At 44.0% G+C, this 24,066-nt stretch overlaps 1 protein-coding gene across 1 annotated transcript; it reads left to right on the top strand.

The window, feature by feature from the left end:
- The first annotated feature begins 816 nt into the window (after positions 1 to 816).
- CA1 (carbonic anhydrase 1) lies at positions 817 to 22,681 on the top strand. Its single transcript, XM_040354565.1, has 7 exons — positions 817 to 924; positions 7,395 to 7,592; positions 7,818 to 7,936; positions 12,878 to 12,973; positions 17,513 to 17,575; positions 20,845 to 21,000; positions 22,444 to 22,681. The coding sequence occupies exons 1-7, from the start codon at positions 888 to 890 to the stop codon at positions 22,558 to 22,560; spliced, it is 786 nt and encodes a 261-aa protein (XP_040210499.1). The 5' UTR covers positions 817 to 887; the 3' UTR covers positions 22,561 to 22,681.
- The last annotated feature ends 1,385 nt before the right edge of the window (positions 22,682 to 24,066 follow it).

Below are 24,066 nucleotides of genomic sequence, written 5' to 3'. Positions count from 1 at the left end.
CGTCTCTCGGGCATGAATGATAGTGCCGTGAGCTTTTGGAGGTTCCTCTCCTCCTTCCTCTTGCGGGACATCGCTCCTGCAGTGTCTGCACAGCTGTCGGTAGCAGCGCGGGTCCTCGGGGTGGCAGGAAACCTGTCCGTTTGCTATGATTGTCCGGCCGGTTACAGGGAGCTCTAGGCTGAAGCTGCCATTTCTCTCGCGCGCAAGCCACGCCCCCCTACGCCGGGCAGTTTTAAGGAGCGCCTGCGCAAATTACGTAGCTACTGCTTCATGAATGAAGCGTAGCGCAGATAATTTGCGTAGGCGCAGGGTAAAAACGGTACGCTGCGCCTCCATAAGAAGTGTGCAGCGGTACCTGAATCTACCCCACTGTAAGTTCCTGAAGTCGCTCTCAATGTTTTATCTCCCAAACCTTTCACCATGGTCATGGTTGATCATTTTGCAATCTGAATTAAGCACCCCCAAATCTTTTTCTCCTGTAGTGCTGGCCAACACTGTGGCCAAAGTCAGCAGAAATGTGACATCATGAAGATTTACAGGGTACCCTTAGATTTTTTTGATCATGAAAGCCATTTTTTGCCAACCAATTAGATAGTCATTCAAGGGATATTTTGGTAATATGCCGTTAATCCTAAATAGATCACAAGTTAAGCATACAGTAGTAAACCTTGCTGTGAGATAAGTGTGGCACCATTGCAACCATTTATGAGAAAATTGCCTCATTTTGTCTGGGTGGAATTTTGCCACGACTGCATTTTATTGCAACACGAGACTCAAACATATAAAGCAAGCTGTAAAATCCAAATGGAGTAAGCCTATATAAAGTGGTTTTGAAGAACAGAAACTACTGCAGCCAAGAGGAGAATACCTTGCTAAAATCCAGAACCATGAGCAGCTTGAACTGGGGTTATGAGGCACACAATGGTAAGTGTACTGTAGTAAAGGAATACCAACAGGGAAAAAATCATTAGCCATAGTTGTTGGGCTCATGCACTGGGATACAAGCTGTATATCTGTCTGCGATTCATAAAAAATATTTTAATGTTTCTTTCTTCCTGAAGATTTATGTGAGAAAAATTCATAACCGATGATAACATAACTTGAAAATTTGCTTCTCCACCAAAAACTTTTTTTGGTGACTTTTCTTTTTTTTCTTTTAATTATTATTGAGAGGTGATTTTCATACCAGTTTGACATATTGTTTAAGGCTTTTGAATGCATGGTAGAAGTTATTTATTAAATAATGTTGTATTTTCACATAGTCTTCATCAAGTTCCACGCCAATAGTATAATAAGGGTTTTAACTTTTATTTAAAAACAAAGCAATATATGAACTCACTTGCGACAATGCTAGTCTTAAATGCCTAATCACTTTTACCCTGCGGCTCTGTGCTCGGTGTGTATTACACAGCTATAGGTATGTATCCTGAGTGCATGCCTTACAATGCATTTCGTCACAGCAGAACATTCTCATGGGATAGAGCAAGGCAGCCCACATAGAGCTATATGCTCTAAATATAATGGGGGAAATCTAGGAAAAACAATTTTTGGAAAACTATCCTCTGGGTTACAAATAGTTACCATATTTATCTTCATATAGTGCGCACCGACGTATAGCGCGCACCCCCAACCTAGAAGGGAAATTTCAGATAAAAAAAGAAAATACTTACAGTTTGAATGCCCCTCGGTGGTGTCTTGCCCCGGCGTCCATCGGCGGCCTTGTCCGGTCCGGCGTCCGTCTGCGGCCTCTGTGGTGTCCTCCCCGCTTCTCCCGCGCTGTTTTTGAGCTGATCCCCGCTTCCCGCGCTGTGTTTGAACGCCGCCGCCGACATATACCAAGCGCAGTACACTCGGGCATGCTCGGCCACGCTCGGCTCCTCTCGCATAAAGGCTAGGAGGCGGCACAGGGCGTGGCCGTGAGTGGAGCCGAGCCTGGCCGAGTGTACCCGAGTGTACTGCGCTCGGTATATGTCGGCGGCGGCGTTCAAACACAGCACGGGAAGCGGGTATCGCCGTATATCGCGCACCAACGATTTCCCCCTTATTTTAAGGGGAAAAAAGTGCGCGGTATACGCCGATAAATATGGTATTTTCCAGGAGGTATATGCCATCACCTGGATTATTGCCTGTTATTTACAATTTACACTTTTCATGAGTGCTGATGGTCTAAACAAGAGACTTTCAGCTCTCCTACATAAAAGCGGTCCTGTCTGCCCCACCACTTCCTTGTCCATTCATAGAAAGCTGTGAATTTTGTACAAAGCATTCTGTGAATGGATAATAAGAGAGGAGGGATGAGCAAATATAGCTGCTGTGTAGAAGAGCAAAAGCTATACTATCAGTGCTCAGTGAAAGAGTAAATTGTTTATAACAGACAGTGATCCAGGTGGTGACATATTTGTAACCCAACAGATTTTTCAAAAGACTTCTTTAACTCTTTATCTATCAATAGACTTTGGTAAATACCTAGCTAAATTTCTAGCTTTATCATTTAAAAATTGAAATAGTACACAATATTGTCACAAACAGCAAAACTTATGCATTAAAATATTTAAAACGTCCCACAAACACTTTCATCTCCCACAGGTTCTATAATTTGTGCAAGAGGACTAACTTGAAAAATTAAACCATTACTATCTTTATCTTCTTGTAGGTCAATCTTGTTCCTGCTTGTGATAATTGCCACTTAACATTTCCTCCCTTTTAACCAAAATTTAGGCCCACCCAGATTTTAATATGATATTTTTTTTTTTAATGGGGAGGAGTTGAGGAATTCATATTCGAGTAGGAACTGTTTAAAACATTGATTGAATAAACTAAGTTATCATGTAACTTGAAGAAAAAACTCTAACTGATTTAGAGCAGGATATTACACATAATAAAATTCAAAGAAATGTTATGGATTTTAAGCACAATAAAATGTAAAAATAGAATAAAGACCAATATAGGAATGTCCTTTTACAGCAAGTATGATTATAAGAAGTATACCAAGAATCAAGAAATATAGGATACACTCCCGAAAGAGAAGAAGTAGGGCAGTGACATAGGCCCGGATTCACGTAGCACTTACGCCAACGTATCTACAGATACGCCGCGTAAGTGTAAATGTGCGCCGTCGTATCTATGCGCCGTGCTCATAGAACTAGATACGCCTGAAAATAGGCTTCCTCCGACCGACGTAACTTTCCTACGCCGGTGTATCTTGGGCGCATATTTACGCTGGCCGCCTCATTGCAAATATGCAAATGAGTGAGATATGCCGATTCACGAACGTACTTGCGCCCGGCACATTAATATACACAGTTTACGTAAGGCTTACGTCCGACGTAAAGTTAAGCCTCATAAAGCAGGTGTAAGTCATGTTAAGGAATGGACCAGGGAACAGCCGTCGTATTTTACATTGTTTACGTAGTAGTACGTGAATAGGGCTGGGCGTAGGTTACGTTCACGTCATAGGCAGTGATTCGACGTATCTTAGGTAGTATTTCCGACGTGATTATGAGCATGCGCACTGGGATGCGTCCATGGGGCGGCGCATGCGCCGTTCGTTCGGCCCATAATTTGCATGGGGTCACACTTCATTTAAATGGATCACGCCCACTTCCACCTACTTTGAATTAGGCCGGCTTACGCCGAAGAATTTACGTTACGCTGGCGCAACGTTGGGAGCAAGTGCTTTGTAAATACTGTGCTCGCCGCTCTGCGCTACGTCGGCGTAGCGTATATTCGATACACTACGCCGGCATAACTATGCGCCAAGGTACGAGAATCCGGGCCTTAGAGTGCAAAATGGAAAAGGGAGTATTAGGAGAATGAATTTATATTTTCAGCAATGCAAATTCAAATAAAATGAATTAAGGGTTTTAAATAAAGGGTTGCAATATACATTGCACATAGAAGTATATTAGAATATTGAATTGACAGAAATAACATTTTCAAATAAGTAATATCGGTGGTAATAAAGACATAAATAGTCATCTGGCTATGGTATTCACATCCCAAAATAGCAGCAATTAAATGTAGGGATTTAAACACAATATGGTGGGAAATATCTGAAAATTAAGAAACATAGAAATTCAGAGGAATTTAAATTGAGGATAAAATATCTTAAACATAGAAAAAAAAGGGGAGGATAGTTCAAAATAAGCAAGAATATGAAAAAGAGATGAGGATAATGGATGATAGAAATACACATTCAGCCCAGGTTCACACTGGGCTGCAGTAGTGAAGCCGTGCGAGTTCAGCTGGACTTGTACGATTTCACTCCCGCTGGCGGGATTAAGACGGTGCCATTGCCGACAATTGCCGGCAAATGACACCGATTTGAGATGCGATTTGACATCTCAAATCGCATCTCAAATCGTACCAGTGTGAACCAGACTTCAATCTTGAAAAGTGATCCTACACATCTGTGTAGTAACAAAAGGTAAGCTGAAATTTCACTCAGCCTTGGAAATTTTATATGAATAGATGGGAGTGGGGAAAAGATTATCTATGGAAAAGATTGTCCCCAACTATATAAATGGCACCACTTCATAGACAACATATGTATAAAATGGTGAAGAGTCGAGAAATATCTTATCGTATTTGGAAGCACAGAGCAATGAGTTGGAATTTAAGTTATCACTTCTAGTAAATAAGAGGAAGTGTTTTAGATCTTAAAATATTTAAACAGTTGTCCCATAGCCACTCCTTTGTTATCTTGGTAGTATGCTTAGGGTCGTTGTCCTGTTGGAAGATGAACTTTCTCTCCAGTCTGAGGTCCAGAGCGCTCTGGAACAGGATTTTAATCAAGGATGTCTCTGTACATTGTTGCATTAATCTTTCCCTCGATCCTGACTAGTCTCCCAGTTCCTACCGCTGAAAAACATTCCCACAGCATGAGATTGCCACCACCATGCTTCACTGTTGGGATGGTATTAGCCAGGTGATGAGCGATGCCTGGTTTCCTCCAGACACGACACTTGCCATTAAGGCCAGAGTTCAATCTTTGTTTCATTAGACCAGAGAATTTAGCTTCTCATTGTCTGAAAGTCCTTCAGATGCCTTTTGGCAAACTCCAGGCGGGCTATCATGTGCCTTTTATTGAGGAGTGGCTTCCGTCTGGCCACTTTACCATACAGGCCTGATTTTTTGAATTCTGCATAGATGGTGGTTCTTCTGGAATATTCTCTTCTCTCCACAGAGAAATGCTGGCGCTCTGTCAGAGTGACCATCAGGTTATTGGTCACCTCCTTGACTAAGGCTCTTCTTCCCTGATCGCTCAGTTTGGCCTGGCAGTCTGCTCTGGGAAGAGTCCTGATGGTTCCAAACTTCTTCCATTTGCATATGATGGAGGCCACTGTGCCCACTGAGACCTTCAATGCTGCAGAAATGTTTCTGTACAGATCTGTACCTCAATACAATCCAGTCTCAGAGGTCTACAGATAATTCCTTGGACTTCATGGCTTGGTTTGTGCCCTAATATGCACTGTTAACTGTGGGATCTGTAGGATCTTATATAGACATGTGTGTGCCTTTTCCAATCATGTCCAATCAACTGAATTTACCACATGTGGACTCCAATAAAGTTGTAGAAACATCTTAAGGATGATTAGTGGAACCAGGATGCAACTACAACTAAATTTTCAGTGTCATGGCAAAGGCTGTGAATAATTATGTACATGTGATTTTTATTTTTTTATTTTTTTAAAAATTGCAAAGATTTCAAACTTCTTTCACATTGTCATGATGGGGTATTGTTTGCAGAATTTTGAGGGAAATCTGAATGAAATGAATTTAAGAAATTTTGCAATAAGGTATACTTTCCAGATGCACTGTACAGTATATAGAATTTTAAAACGTCTGTACAGTTTAAAACCATAAAAATGCAAGGGGTTTTCAATTTTGGGGAATATAAAAAAATGCAAATAGGATGGACCAGAGGTAACGTTAATGTTCTCACAAGTAGAAACTGGATGGATCTATACAATGGACACCTTGATTTCTACAGGGCAAATATTGATATAGGTCTTGATTGTTTCATTACATCAATAGTTAGCTGTTTTGCACAATATTTAAGACCCGTGGGAGATGGCGTCAAAGTGTTTTTGAATTATTGTATATTAATTTTAGCATATATAAGTTTAACTGTATGTAGCAATATTGTGTATAATTCCAATATTTTAAACGGTTAAGCTGACTATGTTAAATAGGTTAGACACCTAGGAATTCATGAGTACTATGCACTTGGTGAGGGAACAAAATTAAGGGGAGAGGTTGCACTATATTAAATTTATTGTAATCAGGCTGTCAGGTCACCTGCGGTCAGGTGACAGATGCACACCGTTGAGGTCAGGAGTGCAACGCTAAGGTAGTGGACCCTACAGTTGACTGCTGCGGACGGAACACTGGATGGTTAAGGAAGGCAGGTCCACTGGAGCAGTAACAGGGATCCCACAGGGAGCTAGAGCCTAAGATTCCTCAGGGCGCGGAGTCTAAGATCCAGCAGGTGTTCACTAGAGCCTTTAATGGTGAGGATGGACTGGGCTGCAACTGGATCCAGGTCGCGGCCCCCAGAGTCTCCCAGCTCACGCTCACAGTAGGCTATAGAGGATAGAGGGGAAGCAGCAGCTCAGGATACAAGAGATAGTGAGGGGATAAGCCAAAGGTCGGGGTGACTAGCAGACAAGGATAAACAAAGGACACGCCAAAGGTCGGGGCGACCAGCAGACAAGGATAAACAAAGGACACGCCAAAGGTCAAGGTCAAAAGCAGACAGGGATCGTCGAGAACAAGCCAAGATCGGTAAAACAGAGACAGATGTAGCACACGGCAGGCAGGAACTCAAACACACAATAGCTTAACAAACACTGTTAATCAGCACAGCTGGCTTGCAGTGCACATGTTAATATAGAGTTCCCTGATAGGACCTGGGGTGGAGCCATTCTAGAGGAGAGATTACTTAAGCAGCCAGGTGAGAGTGGCTGGCCTCTAAGGTGAACACATGGAGGAAGTAAGCTGACAGACAAACATTACTGCACATCCATGACATAGGCACTACATTTTTCTTTATGGGTCAAGGGGTTAAGCTGTATCCCAGTACTGTAAACCATCCTTAATTTATAAATGGTGTATGTTCTTTACTGTACATTAGTTCAACCTTATTAATACATAGAAACTGCAGGTTTCATGAGTTACGAACTAAAAAAAAAAAATCTTCAGGGCATGTTGGGAATTTTAGTTTAGCCAAATATATCATTTTAGCTTTATATTTGCATAGCTGTCATGGGTTTAGTAACACTTTAAGTATCCTATTAACAAATACAATTTTTATCTTTTAGACATGTGTACTTAATGTTTTTGCCTAAATATGACCAACATGAGAGCAATGACTTGTGACTTGTTCTTTTTAGGGCCTGATCAGTGGCAGAAACTGTATCCCATTGCTCAAGGAAATTATCAATCTCCAGTTGATATAAAAACCCAGGAAGCCAAATCTGATGGGTCCCTGCAGTCTCTTAGCATTAACTACAACCCATCTTCTATCAAGTCCATTATCAACATTGGACATTCCTTCCATGTTATTTCTGAAGACAAAGAAGATGTCTCAGGTAATCCTAAATCCAGTAAAGAACACCTGGAGTTTCAGATAATTTGATTTCTATTATGAGTTGAGTGGAAGATAGAGAAATGTATTCTACCCTATTCGAGCACTAAAATGACCATAGTTTTTTTTACGTATTTTAAGTTACAAACTAACATACTACAATTTTGACAACATAACCCAAATATTTCATTTTACAATCAAATCAAACTATTTAATATCAATTTTTCAGTTGTGAAAGGAGGTCCGCTCAAAGCAAGTTACCGCCTTAACCAATTCCACTTCCACTGGGGACCTTCCAATGAATTGGGATCAGAGCATACTGTGGATGGAAAGAGCTATTCTGCAGAGGTACCACTTCACCTTGTACACCCTATATTATCATAGCAGCAATTTACTCTTTCTTTATTCGTTGTATACAAATATATATATATATATATATATATATATATATATATATATATATATATATATTAGGGCTGTTACTGATCAATATTTTTTCTGTTTGATTAATCTTTTTTTTTTTAATCGACTAATTTCGATTAATTATAATGCACATACAGATCCAACTACTTTTAGCTGATCTCCTTGGAGATAAAATGGATGTAGCTACATAAACTGTAAAAATGGTGCGAGTAATACCAAACGGTACCAAAAGCAGTCATAAAAACATGTAGCTAAGTATTATACTGGTATAAAAATGTGTACAACGATTCCACTGCTGAATCCAGATGAGGAGAGGTTAAAATCAGTCCGTCGGCATGTAGATGTCCCATGAAGGCAACCATAACAACTCCCAGTGGATGGTTGTAGAATCCCAGGTTGATAGAGGGAAGTGATAGAGGGAAGTGTAAAAGCCCTTGCGTGTGGCAGATAGTAAGGTCCCGTCGGCATGCAGATATGAAGGCAAAGGAGCCCTTCAGATGGACACGGCAAGCCCCGCCGGTGTCCGTGACGTCACCGGATCTCCGACGGAACTCCCTGAAGGCCCAGAAGCCGGCGGAGAGGTGAGTACCAATCAAAAGAATTCTAATCGATTAAAAAAATTAAAGATTAATCGATTAATTAAAAGTTAATTTGCACAGCCCTAATATATATATATTTATACAGTCAGGATAAGGAAATCATGTATCATATCAGTCTTGCCATAGAATGTACTACATGACCAAACTCCATCAAGCTTAAGCAGTGTAGTGTTGTATAGAAGAGTGTACATATATATATATATATTATATATATGTACACTCTTCTATACAACACTACACTGCTTAAGCTTGATGGAGTTTGGTCATGTAGTACATTCTATGGCAAGACTGATATGATACATGATTTCCTTATCCTGACTGTATAAATTTATTATCTGTAAATTCATTATATGTTCCTGATGAAAATGAAAATATTCCCACTGGATCCTTGCCTTCAAAAAGAGATATTGTATTGCAGAGTTTATTTCCTCTAGTCTAGAGCCCTTTCACACTATAGCGTTGCAGCAACACCTGGTAAAATAATGGCATGGCTGCAACACACAATAATCAACCTTTTTGTTTTGTGCATTGTGGTGCCGGTTATTGTGAATAGCACCCCAACACATTTTACATGTGCATATTGTGGGGTGTCAGCAGCTCATTTAAACCAAATGGGCTTCCTTAACACAACACACATTACCATGTACCATAACATGTGTACATAACTACCGCAATGGAATGTGTGAGGCCCCGTACACATGGTCGGTTTGGTCCGATGAGAATGAACCGAAGTTCATTTTCATCGGCCCAAACCGACCGTGTGTATAGGCTATCGGTCTGTTTTCCTTCGGTCCAAAATTTTAAAACATGCTTCAAAACGGAACCGATGGACCGCTGCCCGATCGGACCAAACCGATGGTTAGTACAGAAAAGCATCGGTTCAAAACCCGCGCATGCTCAGAATCAAGTCGACGCATGCTTGGAAGCATTGAACTTCGTTTTATTCAGCACATCGTGTGTTTGACGTCACCGCGTTCTGACCCGATCGGATTTTGGACTGACGGTGTGTACACACATCAGGCCGTACGGCCACTTCAGAGATGAACCGATGAAAACGGTCCGTCGGACCATTCTCATCGGTTTTGTCCGACCGTGTGTACGGGGGCCTTAGTGTGAATGGGCCCTCAATCTTTACATACATTTTTTTATATTTTAAATTAATGTGGGTTCATGATCCTTTATGGTTGTAACTCATTCATGTAAACCAAATGAATGTAAAACCAACTTCTTTATTGTTCTTTTGTAAGAAAAAAAAGAAAAACAATATGTCTTTTTATAGGAAACACTGTACATGGTAAATCTTTACCAACCTCTTTATGCCAGAAAACTTACCTTTTCCTAAAATCCTAAAGAATTATAATATAAATAAAAATATTTCTGTATAAAAAGCATCTACCAAACACAAATATGAAGGTAAATTTTAGTGGCGCTGTGGGGCTACACAGAGCAGATGTACAGCTGGACCTAGGAGGTGGAAGGAGACTCTAATCTCATGCTGTTCATGATCTCTTATAAATTGGAGGTCATGAAGATCTGTGCACAGAAGTTACAAGGACCTTTCATTATTTACAAGAGTAATAGATATTTTGCCAGATTCAGAAAGACTGGCTTAACTTTGAGGCGGCGTAGCGTATCGCATATATGCTATGCCGCCGTAAGTCAGAGAGGCAAGTGCTGTATTCACAAAGCACTTGCCTCCTAAGTTACGGCGGCATAGCATAAATGGGCCGGCGTAAGCGCGCCTAATTCAAATGAGGAACAGGGGGGCGTGTTTTATGTTAATGACTCGTGACCTGACGTGATTGACGTTTTTAACGAACGGTGCATGCCCAGTGTGTATTGCCAGTGTGTATTGCCAGTGTGTATTGCTCCAAAGTACGCCACAAGGACGTATTGGTTTTGACGTGAACGTAAATTACATCCAGCCCCATTCACGGACGACTTACACAAACGACGTAAACATTTTCAAAATTCGACGCGGGAACGACGTCCATACTTAAAGCGGTGGTTCCCCTAAATATAAAATGTTGACATCGCATTTAGCAAATAAATTACAGTTAGAATCGGCTTGTTTTATTTAAAAAATACCTCCGTACGTATCGTTTCCATTATTCGGTCCCACCGCCACTTCCGGGTACGATGCAGGCGGTGGGCGTTCCTAATTGATTGACAGGCATCCGAACGACGCATCCATTGCGTCACGAGATGCCGAAAAAAGCCGAACGTCGGTGCGCATGCGCCGTATAGAGCCGCACCGACGTTCGGCTTTTTTCGGCATCTCGTGACGCGATGGATGCGTCGTTCGGATGCCTGTCAATCAAGAATGCGTAAATCAGCGGGACAAGCCTATTCATGAACGTACGCTTGCCTGTCGCAGTAAAGATACGCCGTTTACGTAAATCGTTTTCCTGGGGTAAAGTTAGTCGAACAAAAAGCTGGCCTAGCCAATGTTAAAGCGGTGGTTCCCCTAAAAATAAAATGTTGACATCGCATTTAGCAAATAAATTACAGTTAGAATCGGCTTGTTTTATTTAAAAAATACCTCCGTACGTATCGTTTCCATTATTCGGTCCCACCGCCACTTCCGGGTACGATGCAGGCGGTGGGCGTTCCTAATTGATTGACAGGCATCCGAACGACGCATCCATCGCGTCACGAGATGCCGAAAAAAGCCGAACGTCGGTGCGGCTCTATACGGCGCATGCGCACCGACGTTCGGCTTTTTTCGGCATCTCGTGACGCGATGGATGCGTCGTTCGGATGCCTGTCAATCAATTAGGAACGCCCACCGCCTGCATCGTACCCTGAAGTGGCGGTGGGACCGAAAAATTGGAAACGATACGTACGGAGGTATTTTTTAAATAAAACAAGCCGATTCTAACTGTAATTTATTTGCTAAATGCGATGTCAACATTTTATTTTTAGGGGAACCACCGCTTTAACATTGGCTAGGCCAGCTTTTTGTTCGACTAACTTTACCCCAGGAAAACGATTTACGTAAACGGCGTATCTTTACTGCGACAGGCAAGCGTACGTTCATGAATAGGCTTGTCCCGCTGATTTACGCATTCTAGGCGTAAATCAGCGTTCACGCCCCTAGCGGCCGGCGGAACTAGACAGCTAAGATACGACGGCGCAGGCAGTCGTATCTTAGCTACATTTAAGTGTATCTCAATTTGAGAATATACTTAAATGTACGACGGCTTAGATTCAGAGTAACGACGGCGTATCTACTGATACGCCGGCGTAAACGTCTCTGAATCTGGCTAATTTTCTATACCTGCTGAAAAGCCCAAAGAAGGAAAATTAATGCAACCATCATACCTAAAGACTGATACCTTTTGGTCTTTTGATGCCTGGAATATTTGATGGGATATTCATGACCCTGAGGGGTACAATGTTTTACTTGCCGAAAATGAGAATGTGAGGCAATTAGTGTTGATGAGTCTATATCCAAGACCCCTTTCACAATGATGGCGCTTTTCAGGCGTTTTAGCACTAAAAATAGCGTCTGTAAAGCGCTTCTCAAGCCACCCCAGTGTGAGGACCCGAGTGCCTTCACACTGGGGCGGTGTGCTTGCAGGATGGGAAAAAAATATGGGAGTAACATGCAATGGTATTAAAGGTTAGATAGCCTTTTATTTACCTGCTCTCTTTTATTTATGCCTCAGTAATCTGAATGCCGCTGAGCCTAATGACTCTTATAATAGTTATACTGTTCTGAAAATATTTTCTTGTTTGATATTGATGTATGATGATACCAATGACCATCTAATGAAAATCCTGTACAAGCATTATGTCTGCTAAGCCAGGGCCGATCCTAGGGTCACAGGCGCTTGGGTGCAGAAATATTTCTGGCGCCCCCACATGGGCGTCATCGTTTTACTAACCCCTCCCCTTTACAAATGTTTCTATGGCAATGACTCAATCACAGAGATGCTCCCCCACGAAGTCTTCATTAACCTGGGATCCTTACATGATCTCTTAACAATAAACAAAATACAGTACTTTATTGGGACCTGGAGGGGGGCCTCTCTGATGGACACAGAGAGGGCTTCATACTACAGACATGATACAGGAGATGGTCAGAGACTGCAGACATAGTACAGGAGATAATCAGAAAGAACTCTGGCACTTTGGCACCCCCACCTCTGCAGGCGCCTGGGTGCAATGCACCCTGTGCACCCTGCCTAGGATCGGCCCTGTGCTAAGCCAGTAGATGTTTCCCTTATTTCCTGACTGACTGGATGACATTCTTCTCTTGCAGTTGCACCTTGTTCACTGGAACTCTGAGAAATATTCAAGCTTTGCTGAAGCCTCTAAGAATCTTGATGGATGTGCAGTGCTGACCGTCTTTCTGAAGGTCTGGAATAAATATAATGCTTATACGTCCTGGGTTCACACTTCTCATTTATTTAGCATGTAATTGTCAATTTTCTACAGTCCCTATTTTAAATGTAGTGATTATGCTTGTAGGCGCTGTATATAGGATCCCATCTATCCCATTTTTCCTGAATATACTGATTTAGCCTATTTGAAGGGTTTAGAGACACAAACAACAAATGATAGCACTTAAGGGTCTATTAATAAAATGTTAATTTGCATTCACACAGCTGTAGCAAATAAAGCCTGTAAGGAGTCTAATAGGTTTTTTCTCTATGATCATCAGCTCTATCTAGTGGCCATAATACGTAATTTTCCTGAAAAACCTCAGTCAAGAGAATACTGCATTATGGCCACTAGATGAAGCTAGCAATCATAGGAAAAAAGATAATAGACACATTACAGGGATTATTCACAGCAGCTGTGCTAAAATATAGTGGGGAAGGGTACTTTAGCACCCATCCTGCCAGAACTGTCACATGGTACTGCTAGAATTGTCACATAATAATATTGTCACATAATAATGGTCACACTAATACTACAGTACCAGTACTATCAGAACTGTCACATGGTACATTACCCATTCTGACAAAAATGTTACATGGTACTACTGTACCCATACTGCTAGAACTGGCCCGTGGTACTACAATAACCATACTGCCAAAACTATCACATGGTACTACAGTACCTGCACTGCCAGAAATTGTATATGATACTACAGTACCCGTACTGACAAAAATGTTACATTGTACTTCTGTACCCATACTGCTAGAACTCTCACATGGTACTACAATGACCATATTGCCAAAACTATCATATGCTACTACAGTCAGGGATGGACTGGGACAAAAATTTGGCCCTGGACTTCATCCAGACCAGCCCACTTTTGTTTTTGCAAACACACACAAAAACAGTATATAAACTATACGCAATTGCGCAAAAAAAACATAAGTAAAACCCCCTGCCCCAACCTCTCACAAATAAAGAAATAAAATTGGCACTGTGTAGCGCTCCTCTTACCTTCACTGGGTACTGTAGCTGTGACTGGCTCCTGAGTCCTCTGTGGGTGGGTGGCTGGCTGGCTCCTGTTGGTGGCTGGCAGGCGCCCTGGTGTGGGTGAGTCACCATGGGTGGCTGGCTGGCATCCTGCTGTGGAAGGTCACCGTGGCCGGTTGGCTTCTGTGAGTGGCTGGTTGACACCCTGTTGTGACTGTCTGGTTTCCTGGTGTGGGTGGGTCACCGGGGGTGGCTGGCTGGCACCCTGGCTCTGCTGTGGGTGGGTCACTATGGGTGGCTGTAACCCTGGCCCTGCTGTGGGTGGGTCGCCGTGAGTAGCTTGCTTCTGTGGGTGGCTGCCTGGCTCCCTGCTGTGGACCAGTGGGTGAGTAGCTGGCATGGTGCACTCTGCTATTGGTGGCTAGCCTGGCTCTCTGCTTTGGGTCAGTGGGTGGCTGGAATGGTGCACCCTGCTGTGGCTGACAGAGAGGGGGACTGACAGAGAGGGGTGGGCGGACAGAGAGGGGGGCTGACAGAGAGAGGTGGGCTAACAGAGGGGGGTGGGCTGACAGAGAAGGGGTGGGCTGACAGAGGGTGACAGAGAGGGGGGCTGACAGAGGGGTGGGCTGACAGAGAAGGGGTGGGCTGATGGGGGGACTGACATAGGGTGGGCTGACAGAGGGGGGGGTGGGCTGACAGAGATGGGGTGGGCTGACAGGGGGGCTGACAGAGGAAGAGGGGGACAGAGAGGGGTGGGCTAACAGAGGGGGGTGGGCTTACAGAGAAGGGGTAGGCTTACAGAGGGTGACAGAGAGGGGGCTGACAGAGGGGGGACTGACAGAGGGGGGGTGGGCTGACAGAGATGGGGTGGGCTGACAGGGGGGCTGACAGAGGAAGAGGGGGACAGAGAGGGGTGGGCTAACAGAGGGGGGTGGGCTGACAGAGAAGGGGTAGGCTTACAGAGGGTGACAGAGAGGGGGCTGACAGAGGGGGGACTGACAGAGGGGGGGTGGGCTGACAGAGATGGGGTGGGCTGACAGGGGGGCTGACAGAGGAAGAGGGGGACAGAGAGGGGTGGGCTAACAGAGGGGGGTGGGCTGACAGAGAAGGGGTAGGCTTACAGAGGGGGGCTGACAGAGGGTGACAGAGAGGGGGCTGACAGAGGGGGGACTGACAGGGGTGGGCTGACAGAGAAGAGGTGGGCTGACAGAGGGAGAGGGGGGACAGAGATGGGGCTTTCAGAGAGGGGTGGGCTGACAGAGAATGGGGGCTGACAGAGGGGGGTGGGTTGACAGAGGGCGGCAGAAAGGGGGGCTGATAGAGGGGGGACTGACAGAGGCGGTGGGCTGACAGAGGGGGGCTGACAGAGGGGGGCTGACCAAGGGGGCAGGGCTGACAGAGGGGGGCAGGGCTGACAGAGGGGGGCTGACCAAGGGGGCAGGGCTGACAGAGGGGGGCTGACCAAGGGGGCAGGGCTGACAGAGGGGGGCTGACAGAGGGGGGGGCTGACCAAGGGGGCAGGGCTGCCAGGGGTGGGCTTACCAAGGGGGCAGGGCTGACAGAGGGGGGCTGACAGAGGGGGGCTGACCAAGGGGGCAGGGCTGCCAGGGGTGGGCTTACCAAGGGGGCAGGGCTGACAGAGGGGGGGCCTCCAAGGGGGCAGGGCTGACAGAGGGGGGCTGACAGAGGGGGGCTGACCAAGGGGGCAGGGCTGCCAGGGGTGGGCTTACCAAGGGGGCAGGGCTGACAGAGGGGGGGCTGACCAAGGGGGCAGGGCTGACAGAGGGGGGCTGACCAAGGGGGCAGGGCTGACAGAGGGGGGGCTGACCAAGGGGGCAGGGCTGACAGAGGGGGTAGATGAGAGAGACCTCGGAAAATACACAGCGCACCAGGCAGAGAGGCGGAACTCCGGCAGCAAGTGGTCACGATCACCACCAAAGACCAGCCCCGCACACACCATGTCACACCATGTCGACACTTCTCTCCTCCTAAATTTACAGCCCTGCCCCCGTCCTAGCGGCGTGACGTCACTCGCGGCCGTAGGCGGGAGGGGATTACTATGGGAGGAGGCCGCCTCCTCCCATAGTAATCCCCTCCCGCCTACGGCCGCGAGTGACGTCACGCCGCTAGGACGGGGGCAGGGCTGTAAATTTAGGAGGAGAGAAGTGTCGAGTGATGATGGCTATTGGCTGGCGCAGCCGCCGGGTGCAGGAGCATTAGCATAAATGTGACGAGGCGAGAGAGAGACACTGACAGTGACAGGCGGCCCACTGAGCCATCGGCCCACCGGGAAACTCCCGGTAGTCCCGATGGCCAGTCCATCCCTGACTACAGTACCTGCACTGCCAGAACTGTCACACGGTACTGCCAGAATTGTCACATGGTACTACAGTACCCATACTGCCAGACTGTCACATGATACTACAGTACCTTCACTGCACAAACTGTAACACGGTACTGACAGAATTGTCACATTGTATTACCATACCCATACTGCCAGAACTCACATGGTACTACAGTACCTGCACTGTCCGAACTATTTCATGGTACTGCCAGAACTGTCACATGGTACTACAGTACCTGCACTGTCCAAACTATTACATGGTACTGCCAGAACTGTCACATGGTATTACAATGGCCATACTAACAAAACTCTCACATGGTACTACAGTAACCGTACTGCCAGAACTGTCAAATTGTACTACCGTACCCAAACTCTTAGAACTGTCATATGGTACTACTGTCCCCGTACTGCAAGAACTGTCACATGATACTACAGAAATCATACTGCTAGAACTGTTACATGGTACTACAGTACCTGCACTGCTAGAACTGTCACATGGTACTACAGTAACCATACTGATAGAACTATCACAAGGTACTACAGCACCTGCATTGCTGGGACTGTCACATGGTGCTGTACTATATGTGAGTTGTGTGGGTTCTTGTCTATTTCTGTATTAGTGTATTATGGCAACCACAATACAGAAGTCTAAATGGGCCCTTACTGAATAACATGTGGGCTCATTTAATGATGTCGGGGTGCACTTGAGGCCTCCTTCCTCTAGTAAGTTGGCAGTCATTGTTTTAATCATTTAACAGCAAACCTAAAACTTGTCCACAAATGCCTCCATAAGTACCACATTATTATTGGTGTGCTGCAGGTGAAGTATTTAACATAGGATTAAAATGCATTAATTAGGGACACCTAGGAGAGGAGAAACATCACTATACAGTATATACCAATCTAACTTCCCTAGAGTGTTTCTGAGCTTGTGCCATATCTGGATAATTATGTGCCAACAACGATGTAGTAAAATGGCTTACATCATCATTAAAGTATCAATACTATAGAGATACCTACACATATAGTACATTATAGAAAGCATTTGGAAGTACTGTACTGTATCCTATAGGCCATTTGCACACTAAAACCAAGATTATTATTTTTTTCCCATTTATAACTGCATCGTCTGACTGCCTGTTATTACTGTATTCAGATAGAATTGTGTATTTATTGTAGGTTGGCAATGCCCATCAAGGACTGCAGAAAGTTGTGGATGCATTAGGTCAAATTAGAACAAAGGTGAGTAATGCATTTGTTGTATTCTGGTATTAAATTCATTATTCACTTTCAGAGTACATAAAAAATGAGTGACTGTTAAAGTTTCTGAAACACAGTAGACGGTTATAAGAAGCAATATGTGACAATGATGTACGATTCTGCTTACTGTGCCTGAAAGCAATGGTTATGTGTTAATTCAACCGCTAAATGATTTATTATTTGTTCTCATCTGGTTTACAGGAGATTTGGCTCCTGTAATGTGTACTTTTATATATTTGGAAGGGTAGGGGTAGTAATCAAACACTCTTCGGGGTGTAGAGATAATTTAATTAATAAGAGATATCAGAAATGATATTTATATTATCCTAAGAATATTTCACTTATGAATAGCACATAGAATGAAGACATAGAACAGAGCTGGGTTTCTTAGTTCCGCTGGTCTGAAATATCAACACATATATCATAAAAATACAGTTTTTATTTAAGTAAACCTAAAAATGCATAAAAATGTATGAAACATACCAATCAATGATTATAGGCATGGTTAGCATACAGAGTACATAATTATTATGGGTATTTAAAAAAAAAAGAACATACACAGTTACTGTATATAAAGCCACATGCAACCACCTTGAAAGCTCTAGTGATACACATCATATTACATTTACAAAGTGATTACTTGAAAGCACATATATAACATCATTCCCCATTCTCTGACTACATTTGTTATTCACATGCTCCAAAGCCATAGCTATAACCACATTGATATTTTCAAAAGGTGCAAATGGTAATACATTTCTGCAGAGCTTTTTTTCTCAGAAAATAGGTGCAGGAACTCAACCACGACCCGTTCAGATTTTACAAACAGTAAAAGGGTTTTAAAGGGGCATTAAATACCAGAATTGCATTACATACAGAGTGCAGAGTCCAGGGGGTTACAAAGCTATCACTTGTAAACACAGAAACCAGAAGGCACTAAAGGGTCTGAGCCAGAGGTGGTGGAACCGAGTTCCCCCAAGTTCCCCCTGAAAAAAAGCCCTGCATTTCTGACATTACTAGTAAATAGCATTAAATCCACTGTGAAAAGTAAAATACTGAAATAACAGCAGCCAGGTTTTAGCAAATCAATGTGGGTTGCAGGTTGCAACAAGGAAGTTGTAAATGTATATACAAAAGCTGCAGTAGGTGTTAGTAATTACCAGTAATAAAATCGATTGGTTATATACAGCCCAGGAAATAAATAGCTTTTGGGGAATGTCAGTAGTCAGTTCAGTTGATGATATTGTGCCTAGTCAAGCAGTGAAGACTTAGGCCCAGATTGTGGGCGCACATTACGCCGCGGTAGAGTAACCACTGTATGCTACGCCAACGCAGCGCAGAGAGGCAAGCATGGAATTCAGCAAGCCAGTGCTCCCAACGCTGCGCCAGGTTTCGAAGGCGTACGCCGGCGTAGGTGGAAGTGGGCGTGACCCATGCAAATGAGGCGTGACCCGGCGTAGGCAGGTTACGTCGGCGGGGTGAAGCCTGTTTTTAGGCGCATCTTAGTTTGTGGGTCTGGCGCACAGATACAACATTTGCACTTACGTCGGCGTACCTTGTTATACGTTGGCGTAAGTGCTTTGTGAATCTGGGCCTTAATATATTATGACAGTCCTATCTATAATGGCTCCCTATGGTATGCAGGCATGCAGTCATATATAACAAGCCATTTTATCCAGCATGGCAGAGCAGTGTTAGTAGTAGCAGGTTGGATAAATATCACAAATGGAAAATAATGTCTCTTCATAGAGAAGTACTCGGATTCACCTGGATGGTTAGGCTGGAAGTGATGCCTTTACCCTGATGCATTTTGCCCCGCACCCTATGACTATGCCCCAGTGGGAGGGGCAAAATGCATCAGGGTGTGTGGTGTGATGGAGACATATAAACTGAGGCCGCTCCTTATTGTTTGTTCACCCGGGCTGGGTTGGAGTAGCAGTGATCTTTTCCTCTTTACATTTACTAACCCTCTGGATTGGTATCAGGATAAGCCTGCAACCAATGCTCTGGGATATACTTTCTCCTCTGCTTTGAGCAGTGCCAAAAGCAACAGAACAGCATACCTCCCAACATTTTGAGAGGGGAATGAGGGACACCTACTAGCAGATGTATGTAGGCATAGGATACGCCTCCTGCCACGCCCACTTAAAGGAGAATCAACCGAAAAAAAGGTTAAAGTGGAATTCCACCCAAAAGTGGAACTTCCGCTTGAAGCACTCCTCACCCCCTTACATGCCACATTTGGCATGTCATTTTTTTGGGGGGGTAGTGGGGGCTTCGGTAGGAGTGGGACTTCCTGTCCCACTTCCTCCTTCCGCCCTAGCGCCTGGTCATCAGGAGAAGGGCGGTACACTTACATATGAAAGGAAACAATCAACTTTTTCCTTGTATGCACACTGCCAACAAGATCAAAAAATGAATGTATGAGATGAATGGCTCTAATTGGAGAAAAATGCTTCTAACTGTCTCATAAGGATGCAATACATGAACCAATCCACAGCAGATTACTGAAATCATTGCTCAATTAAGTTAGATCTAGGTCAATTGATCAGCATAGCTATTAGACTTTAAGTGCTAATGGAAGGAGTATATTCCATGTTATTTCTAGCTTGTCCATTTTTTAAATGTTAAATATAGTGGGAAAGTGTAGCCGCACTTGTGAAATTTTCTCACTTCCTGTTCATGTGATACCTGTAAACTAAATGGGGGAAGCTGCCATCAGAACAGGAAGGCAGGAACAGAAATAAAAACATTGTCTGAGGTTCTAACCCTTCTTCACTCCATCAGAGGAAATTTCCTGAACAGGGACACCTGACAGAGGGTCTAACCCTTTCCCAAAAACAAAATAAAATGCATTCGATAATTCAAGAAACATTAGAAAGGCATGGGATGCTGAATCTCTTAAAGCAGCAGAGTTCTTAAGCAATGTGGAGAAAATTATTATTTTTAGGCAAGATTGGTGGTCAAAGGTCAACTCTTTGTTTGTGTAGGGACTGGGTGTGCAAAAAGCAGAACGTATTAAGTTTAGATTAATGTTACTTAAGCTCTTGTATCAAAAATTCCAATGTGTTTAAGGTGTTCAACTTGTTCCCCTTAGTGAACGCTTGGTAAGGTTGAGCAAAGCATGTTGTGTACCGATATAATTGGAAGGATCCCGAGGGGCAACTAGTATGACCATAAAAATATTATTAATTTGGGTAAGTTGATAAATTAAAAAGAAAAACTTTTTTTAATTCTAAATTTTGTTGTAGGGTAAGCAAGCAGCCTTTACCAATTTTGACCCATCATCCCTGCTTCCTGCATCAAAGGACTACTGGACATACATTGGCTCCTTGACCCACCCACCACTGCTTGAGTGTGTCACCTGGGTTATATTCAGAGAACCCATAAGTGCCAGCCCTGACCAGGTAAAGGAAACATTGAATAAGCCCCAAAAAATATTGATATGTTACAAGTTATCATGTATCAGTTTTCATAAATGAGCAAATGGAACAAAAAGGGTAATTTGTAAGGAAAGTGAAACTCCTCTTTTTTTTGTGCCCCATTTGGATAATACCATAGAGGGTCTCCTCTTTACCTCTTACTTCTTGTGCTACAAGAGGGGAGATCCCATGTGTTTCCACTTCTTCTGTTAAATTTTCCGTACCATAAATTAAAAATCCAACAAGATCCATAGGGCCCCTTGCAATTGTGAAAGAAGGTGTGCGGAAATGGGGGCTGTAGGGCAGAAATCCCATTCTAAAGCTCCCTGGGAAATATCAGAAGCCATAATGTATACGATCTGCCCTGAGCCTCTTGTGGTTTTTCACTTCCTGGTAGTGGAGATTTGGCGCACACCCTGACTCCATGCTATACCCCCTGCCCCAATCCTACACTACAATGCCTGGTATCTAAGCTGTCTATCAACAGACCCAAAAACTGTTGAGGGAGGGTGGGAAGAAGTAGGGGGGCATTTGTATGCAAATAGTGACTTAGAGCAAGTTAGTTTTTGCATAAACCTTGAGTGGCTGTGAAGTAAGACTTTCTGCAGCTTTGCTGTCCGTTTCTAATGTTGCTGCTGGTGTTGTTGTAATTATTTAATCTCAGATTTAGTTTGAGGCCGGGTACACACGAACAAACATGTACGGTGAAAGCGGTCCGTCGGACCGTTTTCACCGTACATGTCTGCCAGAGGGCTTCTGTACGATGGTTGTACACACCATCGTACAGAAGTCCGCGCGTAAACAATACGCGGGGCGTGTCCGCGTCGTCGCCGCGACGATGACGCGGCGATGATGCGGAGACGTGGGCGGGCCTGCCATTTAAAGGCTTCCACGCATGCGTCAAAGTCATTCGACGCATGCGAGGGACGGCGGGCGCCTGGACATGTACGGTAGGTCTGTACTGACGACCGTACATGTCCGAGCGGGCAGGATTCCAGCGGACGGTTTTAAAACACGTCCAGGAATATTTGCCCGCTGGGAAAAGGCCCGGCGGCCAAATGTTTGCTGGAATTCGGCCCGCTCGCGCCCACACACGACCGAACATGTATGCTGAAACTGGCCCGCGGACCAGTTTCAGCATACATGTTTGGTCGTGTGTACGGGGCCTGAGAGACAAGTTTGTCTGAAATGTAGCCTGACACCAGTATTAATTATTGTGACCCATGATAAATGCTCTCCCAAGGTCCGGCCGTGCAGAGTTTGACAGGCGATACTTTAAAAGCATGGGTGACATTTAGATACTGAGAAGGTTTTGATGCTGGTAGACAACTGAACAAAGTTTGAGAACATTTTTTTATGCCTGCCTCAACTGATCACGTTTCAGTCAACACTGTCATCCTAATTTTCTAATATATTTTGTTTTATCAGCTAAATAAGTTCCGCAGCCTCCTGTCTTCTGGGGAAGGTGAGAAGGAGTCACCGGTTCTGTGCAACCATCGTCCACCTCAACCTCTGAAGGGTAGAGAAGTCCGAGCATCCTTCTAATAAACTATGTGAGGCAATAAAAACTAAAGCAAAATGGCAATGATACACATTAACAAATGGCCATAGTTGTTTTCATGTTCTTTATGTAATAAAACCAATAAAAATAAATTTAAAATAGTAATCTAATTGTGGGTTGCATATTTATTAAGTGCAGAAGGGCTTTGAATTTTTTTACATCCAACTTGGTAACATCATTTGCTTGATTTCCACAGTTAACCAACTTTTTTTAATGTAATTAAAACAGTGTACGCTTCAGGGAATATGGCTTTTGGTTAAATGGCAACTCCAGCCAAACAAAGCTAACTCCAGTCAAAGTACAACTGAAAGGGAGTGTTCTACTACCAAGAGATTTGTCAAGTAAAGCATGTATACTTCTGATCATCCTAACCCTGGTTTCATGGGCGTGGTATCAGGGGTTGCAGGGGTTGCAATTGTGACCCCACCCCTAGCTTCAGGGGGCCCACAGCTCTGCTCCCTGCTGTCATATTACATTTGATTTCCTCCACAAAATCCCAAAACTGGAGTCCAGCTCTAATCCACCTTGTGTCTCCCAGGGCTCAAGCCAAGTTCTATATTCCAGTACTCAGCTTCCAGTTGTTTGCCTTCTCCCCAGTCCACACCCTTCCTCTGCTCTCATTGGCTGGGGTCATGTCATTACTAGGATGGGGGAGGGAAGTGAGGTCATGTCATTAATAGGATAGGGGGGGGGCAAGGTCATGTCATTACTAGGATGGGGGGCAAGGTCATGTCATTACTAGGATTGGGGAAGGGGATGAGGTCATGTGATTACTAGGATGGGGGGAAAGGGGGCAAGGTCATGTAATGGATGGTTTCTACAAAATAAATTTGAATTACCCTTTCAATATGTATATAAATCTCTGAAATAACTCTTTAGCCACTTGGAGTATCTTGGCGCATAATGGGAGTATCTTGGTGCGCAGCGGAAGGGGCGGGTAGTAGTGAGGGGCCCCAGGACATCTTTTGCATTGGGGCCCACAAACTTCAAGGTACGCCTCTGCCTTGTTTTCACAAGTATATGTGCCTTTGATAAATTGTAGGAGAGCCTCTCCCTACAGTGTGGTGTACATATATTCTGTCAGCAGGATGATGGTCACAAGTGACAGGGAGAAAGTAAATGTAACAGATACATTCTTCTCTTCAAATACAAAGAATAAGGAGGGGGTATAAAAAACAAGAGAGTAAAGTTAATAACAGTACATTGAATGTACCCTTGTGGCTGTCAATAACCAGTGTTCAAAAAAGGCCAATGACTTTATGTAAGCAAATCCCTAGGACTGGATAGCTTACTCTCGAGAGTTTTTAAAGAATTTAGCCATGTTTTAACCAGACCATTATTCCTAATTGTTAAGCACAGCTTACTGACTGGAATGATATCAACTGATTGGTGAAAAGCTAAAGTGGTATCAGTATTCAAAAAAGGGCTGAGATTCATGTATACCTGGAAACTACAGACCAGTCAGCCTAACTTCAATAGTATGTAAACTG

The sequence above is a fragment of the Rana temporaria genome, chromosome 5 (genome assembly GCF_905171775.1).
Source record: "Rana temporaria chromosome 5, aRanTem1.1, whole genome shotgun sequence".
Classification (NCBI taxonomy): domain Eukaryota; kingdom Metazoa; phylum Chordata; class Amphibia; order Anura; family Ranidae; genus Rana; species Rana temporaria.
This window is presented reverse-complemented; position numbering and strand designations above follow the sequence as displayed.

Bases quoted from the DNA above. Each gene is read 5' to 3' on its own strand.
- CA1 (XM_040354565.1), top strand. From the start codon at position 888: ATGAGCAGCTTGAACTGGGGTTATGAGGCACACAATG. The intron at 7,937-12,877 runs GTACCACTTCAC...CTTCTCTTGCAG, and splicing joins GAAAGAGCTATTCTGCAGAG to TTGCACCTTGTTCACTGGAA. The intron at 12,974-17,512 runs GTCTGGAATAAA...TATTTATTGTAG, and splicing joins TGCTGACCGTCTTTCTGAAG to GTTGGCAATGCCCATCAAGG.